Genomic DNA, 12747 nt, shown 5'->3' with positions numbered 1-12747 from the left:
TTATGCCCAAACTCATCCACGAGCCAGTACTTTTATTGAAGATTCTGCAGATTAATGTGTTAAAAATAAGTAGCAAAATTCGATGTACATACTTTTTTGTTGTTACCTGCTTGATGTATATATAGGCTGAAATGAAACTACAGAATTTGATGTCACTATGAACGCACAGAAAACAGATCTAAGCCATGATACAACTGTCTGTTTATGACCCTACAAAGGGCAATAATCTCTTGCAGCCATAACAGAAGGTCTTAGCACTGAAGAAGGGACCCCTCTAGCTCTTTTTCTTGAATAGCCATTCTTTCATTCTTCTGTCCTTCAGTCAAGATTCGAAAATCTGAAGGGTGTAACAAGATGTAAGGTTTCCCAGCAGAGAACCAAATGATTTTATTGCTTCCATCTGTTTTATGACACCAGGGTCTGCTAAAATTTGTCAAGTGTTACCAACAGAAATTAATTTAAATTGCAGAACAACTCTTTGAAGAACTGGGAAAATATTTTTGCAGTACGTATCAAAATTAAACGAAAAAAATTGAGGAAAGAGTATATTTCTTTGTATAAACATTTTCAAACTTCCATTATAATATGTGACACTGTGCTCTTTGCTGATACAAAGAAAGTTAATTCCATCCATTTATAATAAAAATTATGTTAGGTACAGCATTTTTAAACACAATGCTTAAAATTGTTTAAGTCCCTTAACAGGAATGGACATTTAAACGCAGAGTAACAACGGGCATTTAAACGCACACCAGCAGCAGGCATTTAAATAAACTCCAGCCAGCTCAAGCTTACCAGCATTTCAAAAGTCCGGTGTTTAAAGGTTAATTCAACTCCTTGAAGATACTTCTTTACATGGAACTTTGTATTTCTTTGCAGTTGTGTTTAAATAGCAGAATACTAGAGAAAATGTAAATGTTTTCTAAGTATATTGATAAATAAAATGCATTTTTAGTCAATAAAAGGCAGCAAGAGAGAATAAGACTGTCATCCATTGACGACAAGCTAAGGTATAAACACAAGCATAGTGCCAACTTAAAATATCTTGGAGACATGGTGTGAGCAGAGTGGCTGACCATGTCTTTGAAACGATGGCAGTCAGCGCTGGCTTGAAGTCAAGACAATGACTGAAATATGGTGAAATATTAGTACAGTTATTATATTGTTTCCAGTGGACATCATTAGGTATGGGCCATCGTGTGCTCCCTCCGTCCTCATTCTGTTCATCAACATGATGCTTTTCAAGAGTTCACCTCCTACAGGTGAAGGCTGTCAAGAATTTATGTTTGATGGTCAAGATCTAATACAATATGTATTTGTTGTTGTTGCCTTGTTGTGCATTCCCGTACTCCTACTAGGCAAGCCTATATATCTTCTCTGTTGTGGGCACAGCAAAAAGTCTGAACACGTAAGTTTCTGAAATAACTCCTTTATTCATACCTTAAGCATAATTTGATACCAGTTGTTTGATCAATATATATTTCTGTCACAGTACAATGCAAGATTATTACTGTCACTTTAATATTTATTCATGACATGTTTTGGCTATATACGGCCAACATCAGGTGTCCTCGTTATGCTAAACTGTGCACTGCACTGCTTGTCTCAATTTTAAAATTAAAATTGTGAATAAGATTTGAATTAAAATAGGTACCACATTAAATTCAGTAAAAAAGGTATTGATCTTCTTGTGGGATCTATGAGCATAATCTTCAGCAGTCAAAACATGTCATGAATAAAGTGACTGTAAATACCTCATGTTGCATTATGACAGAAATATACATTGATGAAATAATTGATATTAATGCAACAGGATGCTGGAATTCAATAATCTGATATGTAAAAGAGGTACTTAATAACACAGCCTTGCAGAAAAGTTGTACAGTGCCCCCCCCCAAAAAAAAAGAATATGTATGCACTTTATTAATGTGTATTTTTTACAAGTGAAGTGGACAGATGTTAACCCATTCTTGTGCTGGTTACCTTAAAGTCACAAATACTGGAAATGACCACCAGCAGCACCAGTGAACTGTTGACAGTGGCGTTGAAGAGAGTGATATAACATCTCTCTGGAAGACATACCACACTCCACTGATGTCCGTGGTAAATTAACTGCTTGCTCTTCTGTTAGGTTTGAATGTTCTGTGACCCAGTACACGTAGTTGTGTTGATTGAGAGTATCATTAAATGTATAAGTCACTTCATCAGAAGAAACATTGAAATCTGGAAATGATACCTTTGTTTTACACTGGAAACTGCCGTCTGGTGGAGTGTATAGTACTGAGTGCCACATGCTTCTTTCAACTTTCATCACTTCACTTCAAAATTCTCTCACGCTCTCTCTTTTTCTTTCATGTTTTATTAACACAGGAGCATAGTTGGTTGAGGCACTATGCTACAAGCCAGAAGGTCATGGGTTCGAGTCCCAAAGAGGCCGTTGGATTTTTCAATTGACATAATCCTTCCAGCTGCAATATGGCCCTGGGGTCGACTCAGCCTGTGACCAGTGATTGAGGAACACTGGTCTGGGTGTTGACAGCATCATAAGATAGTTCACATTGCACCCACTGTGCTGGCAAGAGAACAGGCGATTCAGTTCAATTTGTCAAATACTTATCAGTATTAATCTGGTGCTTCATTTCAGACTCTGCTGTTGGGCTTAAACAGTATGTTATTTATCTTGTAGTGAACCTTCTTATGCACTGATGTAGTTCAGGTCCTTGTGATCGAAATGATATGTTAGTATGTTTCTTTTTAGATATCGGAAAATGGTGATGTTAACCAAGGGCTGGAACTAACCCCGGAAACATTTGAAGCCCCAAGTTCCTCACCTGCTCACACAGAACATAACGAAGGGGACCATCAAATGGGAGAAATTTTTATTCATCAAGCAATTCACACCATTGAATATATACTGAGCACAATATCACACACAGCTTCTTACTTGCGACTTTGGGCTCTTTCATTAGCACATGCACGTAAGTGGGTGAAATTAGCTAAACAATATGGCTCCTATATACTTTTATACTAGGTGACACAAGGAACAGGGTTGAAAATGAACAGCTATATGGATTTGAATGAAATTCATGTAAATTATGAAGAGCATATTGAAATGTATATATGAAAAGGTAATCAGTTGGGTTGATTTGTTACACAGAAAAAATATTTTCAATGTTAAAAAAATAGTCATGTGTACATTTGTATTATCTTCTCTTTGAAAGTGTTGGATGACATTATAGTTTGAATTTTTCAGAAGCACAGAATGGATACCACATTCACCAAGTTTAAATCTGTTATGTTACTATGTTAGGAAAGAAAGAGTTCCTGTACAAAAACCCTTAAGATTTACCAAAACTAAGAACTGAAAATGTGTGGCCTCTTGTATCGCAAGGTAATATGCAGTCAGCCATTGATGAAGAGAAAAGGTGGATTTCAGTCATAATCCAAGTATATGGAATGCCAATTCCATATTCATCTCTTAAAAGTGTGATTAAATTATAAATAAAAACATATTTTTAATATTCAAGGTAAAAAATATTTCTGTATATTGAGTCAACTAAATGGATAAATCTTTTTATACGTGTACTTTGGTACATGACTCAGGTAACTTTCGTTCAAATCTATAGAGGCATTTACTTCAGCATTTTTTAATTACATTTTGTTTGCTCTCTAGTATATAGTTGGATAATTTTATTTATGATTATAGTTTTACAGGGATATCAGATTTCTTTTCAATTTCTCTTATCTCACAGCTCCAGACAGTGTGATGATCTGATCACAAGATGGAAAAGCAGCGTAATATTAAGAGTACTTGATCTCTTCTTGGCTTGTGATCCTGCTGAAAACCTTGAAACAGTATTTTCCTGAAAATGATTATCATTATAGTCTGATAGATGTTTTTCTTTGACATTTGGCTGCCTGACGTTTGCCTTCTTTCTCATATGCCAAATAGAACAAGGGTGTTAATGTGTTGTTACTACACAGACTAAAACCTTGTGCTTTCCCCCATAGTCCCCAGAAGTCAAAAGGGAAGCACATGTCACCTAGTGCAGGTTCTTTGAAGTTAAGAGTATTATCTTGGCTGTTGCAGAGTTGTCAGAAGTGTTGTGGACAATGGTCCTGAGCAATGGACTTAGCGGGTCTGCAGAGGGTAATGCTGGATCATATGTGGCAGGCGGTATTATTCTGTATGTTGTGTTTGCTGCCTGGGCAGTGCTTACGTTGGCTATCCTAGTCATGATGGAGGGATTGTCTGCTTTCCTTCACACACTTCGACTGCACTGGTATGTAGGGTCTTAAACAAGGTGCAGATGTATGTAATGAATGGATATTTGAATGATGGGTCTCCTAACATACTACAGAAAGAAATAATGAAACTTGTTGATGAAGTAACTTATACTAACGTTTCTCTGTTATATTATTCACATTAAACTTTGCTTGAAAAAGACCATAGTTGCCACTGATATCTTCTGCAACAGAATTATTCTCACTCTTTTTTCCCTCTCCTGAATATGCGTGATTCAGAGCTTTAGTGTTCGCCCTAAAAGGCCTCGATGAACCATGGTTGGAAAACCCCGGTCTTTTGCCATCAAGTTACGTATAAATACGAGTATATAATGAGAGAATCAGTAAATAGGTCACAAATGGAAGTAAAACGGTTGTAATTGATGTAATAGGTTTTCTTTGTGTCTCACTAGGTAGCAGCACAGGCCAGCTTCATGACAGTTTAGGTAGCAGACACTTGTGCTCATGATCAGAGGCTGGTTTCAGTAGTCAAAATGACGACCATGCTTGAGGAATATATTACCGAAGAGCAGCGTTCTCTTGTGCATCTTTTACGGGCAAAAGGACTCAATGCAAAGGATACTTATAAATAAATGTTTCATGTTTATGGTGAGAAGTGTTTGTCACATAAAGTGGTTCAATCTTTGTGGCAAATGTTCCTCAGATGATGAAGAGATTGAAACAAAGGTGCAGAATTGGCTGAGGCAGAAGTCAAAAGACTTCTATGCTGCGGGCTTTGATGCACTGTTAAGGTGATGGGACAAGTGTATCAGTGTTGGTGGAGGATATATCGAGAAAGAAATGTTCTTTTCCTGTTTTGAATATCACACATTTTACAGTTTATATCCGTTTGTGACCTATTTACTGATTCACCCTCACAGAAGTTTCTGTACTTCTCTACGGATTCCTAATGCAATATGTGTCAATCAGATTGTCGAAAGTAGCTGTAAATGTTCGTTTAATTCATCAGCATGCCATTAAACATAAATATTTTTGTGAAATTAATTGAAAGATTGCAGTATAAATGTGTTATATATTCCTATGAAATGTTAGGCTGTCTCTTTTATAACCAAGAAGACTGCATGTACTGTTCATGATTATTTGAATGATTAATGATACTTGTTGACAGGGTGGAGTTCATGAGCAAGTTTTATGAAGGAGCAGGCTATGTCTTCCAACCATTTTCATTCAAGATGATTCTTGAGAGCGAAGATTTGGAGGAGGAATAGATGAACTTGTGGAATTTCTCTACCTGCCCAGTCTATGGTCAGAGGCTACCAGATGCATGAGAGTTGGGCCTCAAGAATTGAGTGTAGCAGGTTTAAATTTTGTGTAATGAGTATGCAGAGCTGATACTCATTTCCATTGTTCTATAAAATAGTTGTACATGTAACATGATCTTTGTTTCATTACAGTTTGGTTTTATGCTATTGTTTTTATGCATTTTTAACGTTTACCACAATCATGTTAAGGTCCCCAGTCTTTTATACGACAGATGTAACTGAACTTTAAAGCAGTAATGAAAAATACATTAGTTTAATACATAAAATTATATCCAGATCCTTATTTTCCGCTCCATTAAGTATATATTGTCTACAAATTTGGTATTTCTCTCAGAATTTCCTCACATAGAGAAAAATATAATGTCATTGCATTAAAGAGGAGAAACCCAGTCTTAACTGTGTTAAACTTGAGGTTTTCATGATGATGACTGTGAAGAGATCCATGTCCTTGGATGATATTTAGCCTGGTAGAAGTTCACCAACATTTTGGAGGAACATACTGCATCCATCTTCAGGGTTGAAGAGTATGCTAAGGAAGCAGTTCTGCTATCCTTTTGAAGATGAAGGCAGGATATTTCTGTGCAACATTGGTGAATTTCTGCTGGACAATACAGCATTGAATTTCAGAAGACAACAGGCTTCACCGTTTTAAATGGTAAAACATCTTCAAGAAATTGTATATGACACTGAAAAAGTGCACTTTGTGTTCGCTCTACACATTATCAAACGGTGTATGATTGAATTTAATTACAAAAAAAAATTACATTTGCGTTGCTATCTAGGAATTGCTAGCCGTTGACCAGTGATGGACGTCTTATTGTCCGGCCTTCAGCAGCACGTCACAATATTTTTGAGAAAAATAATTAGTACTATAGCTGAAAAGATTAATTTCTAGTGGTTAATCCTTTGCTGAGCCTATGCTACAAGCTGGAAGGTCACGCATTTGATTCCTAATGAGGTAATTGGATTTTTTGTTTGATCTAATCCTTCCAGCTGCGCTGTGGCCCTGGGGTTGACTCAGCCTCTCACAGGAATGAGTAATAGGAATATTCCTGGGAGTAAAGGGCAGCCGGTGCATAATGCTGACAACCTCACTGCCATCTGTGAGCTGATTGTCTGGAAAATGTGGGAGACTTGACGTCTCACAATCCTATGGGCCTCTGTGACATGTTACAGGGGCAGCTTTACTTAAAATCATAATACCATCAATAACAATTCCCATATGAGCAGTGGAATAATAAGCGATTAGTGATTTAAGATCGATCTGATGTATGCAAATTAAACTAACCAAAACCCACCAACAAACCTTATGGAAATCCAAATAAAACCAAAATTAAAAAACCTAATCAAAATTGAAAAACACTTTCTAAGAATAAGAAAATGATATGACGTGAAGTGTTTCATAGATGCCCTATGCTCCAAGTGGGAGTAACAGGAATGAATTTGGTGCTGAAAATCAATGTTCAGATCAAGATTTTGCAATGTTTTCTCAGTTCATTCTCAGAAATTTGAGACTCACACATACCTAGTATATAGTAATACAGTGATATGTAAAGAAATACTAGAAAATGATGAAAATATTTTTATTTCTTTATCAGTCAAACTTTATAATATTACCGTTACACTGTATATGCTAGATAAATGNAGACATCCCCACATAGTATTAGAGAACAGGGTGTTGAGAATATTTGGACCGAAGAGAGATGAAGTGACAGGAGGTTGGAGAAAACTGCATACTGAGAAGCTTCATAACTTGTACTTATCTCCCAAGTATAATTAGAATGATCAAGTCAAGGAGGATGAGGAGGACGGGATCGGCAGGGCATGCAGCATGAATGGGGGAGAAGATAAATGCATATAGGATATTGGTGGGAAAGCCAGAAGGAAAGATACCACTGGGAAGACCAAGGTATAGGTGCGTGGACAATATTAAAATGGATCTTACAGATATAGGATGCGGNCTTACCGGCGCGCGCCGCGCTACCTCACCGGTCAATCATCTCAGCAACCACGGCCCTTTTCAGGGCCAACAAATTGTTCCGAAGAAGTGGTTTGTCCATCGGAGTAATNAGCTGCAGATTTGGCTTCTCCTCAAGAAGGGCTCGGCTCCATAAATAAGTAAGTACAGGGGTACGGATGGGCATTGCCTGGGCCATTTTTCTATGACTTCAGCATCACACTGTCCTCTTAGTGGCATTTTGATCACTGATGAGTGGCTTTGGAATTGCAGCTTGTCCAGAAATACCCTACTTGTGGAGTTCCCTTCATACTGTTTTGGAGCTGACAGGGTTTGTGAGCGTGACATTCAGTTCAGCAGTCACTTTTGCAGCTGTAGTCTTCTTATTTTTCGTTAAAATCCAACGCAGTGTTCGTCTGTCTCGATCACTCAACACACATTTCCGTCCACGCTGGTGTTTATCGGATACGGTTTTTACAGTCCTGTATGCGGTCATGATCTTGGATACTGTGCCTCGCGAAAACTTCGGCTACCTTGGTTACGGAAGCACCCACCATACGGGCCTGAACAATTTTTCCGCGTTAGAATTCTGTTAGCTCTGACATGACCGCGCCATAGCTGAAGCGGTTAGTTGCTGGCTTCCCATCGCGGCGGCCCGGGTTCAATCCCGGGTCTGGTCAAGTGGGATTTGTGGTAGACAAAGTGGCGCTGGGGCAGGTTTTCTTCGAGTACTTCGGTTTCCCCTGCCAATCTTCATTCCACCAATTGCTCCACAATCACCCTCACCTATCATCTGAGGCTGGTACAGTAGGCCAGAAGTGGCAGCAGTACAAGGGACTTAGTCCCACCGGTCCCACCCCACTAACAATAAAAAAATGATAGCTCTGGCATGATGCACTAAAAACTGCACAGAGCACGGTCTCGACAACAAATAAAGCTTGCAACGCATTGCGGAGATTGTACAGGTAGTGGTATTGGGCAGAAACGACAGCGTCACCTACAAACGTCGCTAAAATAAACACTTGAATTCAAGCATGCATTCCACGAGGTGTTTCCATATTTTTGTCCATCCCTGTATATGATTTATTTTTTCAAAATAATAGAATAAAAAATTAAAGAAGTTTGTATGTATGAGTGACGGCACAGCATGTTAAACCATTGTATCTACTGAGCTCTTGGCTGCGGATGCTTCCAATTCGAAGTAGTTCCAAATTAGTGGCCGATAGATGGCAGCAATATGTATATTTTTATGATAATGGATGCATGACGTCATTGCATATTCGTTGTCGGCAACTGTACATATCAGCCGAAGGGAATATATTGTACTGCAATGCTTTCAGAGTGGTCAGGTGCGGCAGGTGTCTGTTTGTGTGTAGAAGCAGATGGCGCAGGTAAAGGTAGCGTTGTTTCGTGCGCAAGTGAACTTTGTAGTGTTCGTTTATGGCCAGTAGAATGGTATCGTTGAAATATACGGTGCTAATACACTCGAGAGATAAGATTTTGTATCATATCTATTGAGTAATCTCGGTGCCAGAGCGGTGCATCACGTACAGTTTAAACGTTGAATGGGCGTGTGTAGTGAATAATTGTGACCGAGAAGTGTTTACAAAGAACTGGTGAAAATGTCCCTTTTCAAAAAGCGTACAAGTAAAAAAGAAAGTAATCCCTCCCCAGAAACAAATGGTGATGTTAGTGATACAAAACCTCATCATCAAAATGGAAACAAGACAGTACCAGAAAAAGTTGCAGATTCATCAGTTGGACGTCCGAAATTAGTTTTCCATTGTCAGCAAGCACATGGAAGCCCAACCGGGTTAATTACGGGATTTTCTAACGTCCGTGAGCTCTACCAGAAGATTGCAGAATGCTACGAATTTCCCGCTGATGACGTAAGTTACCAACAGTAGGGAAGTATTAATACTAGACGGAAATTGTACGTTCTTTCCACTTCGTTTTCCAGCAGGAATTTAAGCAGTCTGCTTCATACTGCTTTCTTGATTGGCTTAGTCTTAGACCCTGAAGAAGGAGGCTATATGATCTTCCGAAACGTCGGTTGACTTTAAATCTATTCGGCGTTATGTCCCATAACACAGGACTCTTTGAAGCACCTAAACAGCTTTACAACCTGTCTTCATCTACAGTATGAAAAAATTCGCGATATCTTCCTGTGGTCGCAGCTACATCGTACCGACTTGGCGGAAACTGTTCGTAGATACAACCATGTTTTCAATAATTCCTGAGAACTCGGAGAACCTTCATAATAAAGTAGGTCTGTGCCTCTCAGAAGGTCGCGATTCAAAGTATGNGTCGGCGCCCCTGAACTGCTGTGACCAGAAACTGCAGTAAACTCTCGCTAATCCGGTTACAGTTAATCAGCATTGAAATATGAAAAATGAAAAATGCTGTTCACAGTTCAGTTTATACTTCAAAAGACACGTGCGTTTAGTGAGCAAGAGGACTTCCAAACTGTGTTGAGGGCAGCTGGAGAGACTGAAACCACGCAAGAAAATATCCAACATTGGTTTGAGCTGGCTAAAGGAGATCCTGGGTTTCAACTTCTGACAAAGGATCAAATTGCTGCAGTGATATTTGTAATTTTTTTCATCAGTACGACCTATATTATTAAATTCTCCATTTATTTGTTTTCTAACTTTTTTTTTTGTCTCTTATGGCCATATTTTGCTTCATTAATCTAGATTATCGATTAATCCGGATGACCTATCCCCAATTAATCCGGATTAGAGATGGTTTACTGTATACATTTCTCTTAGTGAGGCAAACAGTAATACAGCAGTAACACGGCTCAAAGTTCGTCACGCGGGGTGTAAAGATATTAGATGTCACGGCCTAGAAACAGTGGTCTTCGCATTACGAAATTCCGCCCGTACCTTCGGCCTGACTTGCCATCGGAGCGCGAACGCATTCGAAATCACTTACTTACTCATGGAGCTGAGCCCTTCTGGAGGAGCCGCCAATTCTGCAGCTACTCAAGAATTCCCAGCATTTTATGGAACCCGAAGGTTCATTACCGTGTTCACAAGAGTCCTCCACTTGTTCCTATCCTGAGCCAGATCAATCCAATCCATACCATCCTATCTCTCTAAGATCCATTTTAATATTGTCCACCCATCTACGCCTTGGTCTTCCCAGTGGTATCTTTACTTCTGGCTTTCCCACCAATATCCTATACGCATTCCCCGTCTCTCCCATTCGTTCTACACGCCCTGCCCACCACATCCTCCTTGACTTGATCATTCTAATTATACTTGGAGATGAGTACAAGTTATGAAGCTCCTCATTATACAGTTTTCTCCAACCTCCTGTCATTTCATCTCTCTTCGGTCCAAATATTCTCCACGCCCTGTTCTCAAACACCCTCAGTCTATGTTCCTCCCTTGATGTCAGAGACCAAGTTTCGCACCCATACAGAACCACAGGCAAAATTATAGTTTTGTATATTCTAATTTTTATGTTTTTAGACAGCAGACGAGAAGACGAAAGGTTCTGGACTGAAGGGTACCAAGCATTGCCCGAGTTCAATCGCCTCTTAATTTCCTCTGGAATCAGGTTTCGATCTGTTATCGTTGTTCCAAATATCTGAACTGTGCCACATTTTCAAAACATCTATGGCACGTCCGAAAAGAACGAAAACATGCGAACGGAAACGAAAGAAACGTCGCCCTGGTATGCATCTTGTTTTGTTATCAATTTAATTATACTTTGTACTTGTATTTTATAGCAGACTCTTATGTTCCCGATGCTTATATATCTCAGTCTGCAGCAACCTGGTCACGCAGGTTCCTCGCTCGCGGATTTTACTACCCTGAAGAAGAAGGCGATACGTTCCTCCGAAACGTCGGTTCACACAAGACCTATACGGCGCCACATCCCAAAAGACGGCATTCTTCATAGTCCCTGCCGTGAAAACCTGAAATCGTACCTATAGCTATATATCTAGTTTCAGGCAGTACAATTCATTTCCATTTGGGGGGGTGGGGGGTGTCGTTCGGAATGTAACCTCCAGTTATAACATTGCGCCCTTAGGAGATGGCGATTCGCATTACGAAATTTTGCGTTAAGAGCTTTTCCCAGAAACATTACTTATGACCTTGGAGTGCCCATATGCGTACCACGAAATGAATCACTGTTTTCGCAGTGGGGGGTAAAAGTATTCGTAGTGGCCGTACGGTGGACCAATCAGGGAATTCTATCCGATTCTTGTAAATGAGACACCGAAACCAAAAGACGGGAGGCCTTGGGTCGTTTTAATGGGTCTTGCCACGCACAAAGATAACTAGCCTTATATTGTTGAACTTTGTTTGGCCTTAATTTCTGTTAACGTGTAAAACTCGGTTAATTTAAAGCGGACAGCATGACCTAAAGAGAATGGGTGCCTTTCCTCCATAGTAAACTGGACATAGATAGCATTATGTAGATAAACTGGTTATTGCCCTTAAAACACAAATTTCTTCTAAATTGTTTTTAAGAATCTAGTTTCTGCCTTACAGGAAACATACTGTGTCCCATTACAGTGATTTGTCTTTAGTCTCGACTATGGACTTGTGTGTGCTTCATAACCTTATCTTATCCCCTTATCAGTATCTACCTACATAATTTCATTATTTCGTCATGATAATAGAACTTTCACAATCAAATTATAACAAAGAAACGATAAGAATGCAGATGTCTCGTATTTCATAATTTTTTTCCTTTCGAGGTAATATTCTGTCATTTTTATTGTTCTCTAAGTGGTAGGGAATTTTCTCTTTATATCGTGGTATAAACTGTTTGCATGATAAGACAAGAATGTTGTTAATGCATGCACGCCTACTGCAATAGGAAGTGAAAACATATCGCGTGATGCTACTCCATTGTTCTCTTGCTTCAGTATTAACAAGAGGAAACGTAATTCGTATGTCACTCTGCAACTGATTGTACTTAACAGGCATTCTATTTTTGTTCGGTGAAAGCAGAGGAAGTACTCGTAATTCTTACTACGAATTTTTGCGGTCATGTTTATTTTATAGCAAATGGAGAGCTCTGGCAGTTTATCTGGCCAAGCAGATATAAATATTGAGATAGGAAACGAAAATTTAGGTGGATGATGAAGAGCCATCAAATGTCGCGGTCCAGTGAAGTCCTCAAGGAAATAGAGGAAGGAGAAAACCGAGAAACAGCTGGAGGAGATCCATTCTGAGAGAAACTGGAAAAAGTCGGAGTGAG

The 12747-nt window shown here is 39.1% G+C and overlaps 2 protein-coding genes across 6 annotated transcripts in view; both read left to right on the top strand.

Annotated features, from left to right (window-relative positions):
• LOC111872835 (V-type proton ATPase 116 kDa subunit a) overlaps nucleotides 1–5719 on the top strand; it is an 89181-nt gene extending 83462 nt beyond the window's left edge. For all 5 annotated transcript variants that reach the window (XM_023867065.2, XM_023867045.2, XM_023867056.2 and 2 more), the window contains 4 exons: nucleotides 1173–1408; nucleotides 2759–2978; nucleotides 4091–4283; nucleotides 5414–5719. In XM_023867065.2, the coding sequence (XP_023722833.1) occupies nucleotides 1173–1408; nucleotides 2759–2978; nucleotides 4091–4283; nucleotides 5414–5513 (749 nt within the window). In that variant the 3' untranslated portion in view covers nucleotides 5514–5719. The remainder of the gene's footprint in view (nucleotides 1–1172; nucleotides 1409–2758; nucleotides 2979–4090; nucleotides 4284–5413) is intronic.
• A 3128-nt stretch (nucleotides 5720–8847) lies between these two features.
• LOC111872889 (PDZ domain-containing protein GIPC3) overlaps nucleotides 8848–12747 on the top strand; it is a 77257-nt gene continuing 73357 nt past the window's right edge. Inside the window, exon 1 of the mRNA XM_023867148.2 lies at nucleotides 8848–9413. Within this exon, the coding sequence (XP_023722916.1) occupies nucleotides 9147–9413 (267 nt within the window). The 5' untranslated portion in view covers nucleotides 8848–9146. The remainder of the gene's footprint in view (nucleotides 9414–12747) is intronic.

Source organism: Cryptotermes secundus, unplaced genomic scaffold (genome assembly GCF_002891405.2).
Source record: "Cryptotermes secundus unplaced genomic scaffold, Csec_1.0 scaffold1021, whole genome shotgun sequence".
Taxonomy (NCBI): domain Eukaryota; kingdom Metazoa; phylum Arthropoda; class Insecta; order Blattodea; family Kalotermitidae; genus Cryptotermes; species Cryptotermes secundus.
The sequence above is the reverse complement of the archived record's forward strand: the minus strand, read 5'-3'. Positions and strand labels throughout refer to the sequence as shown.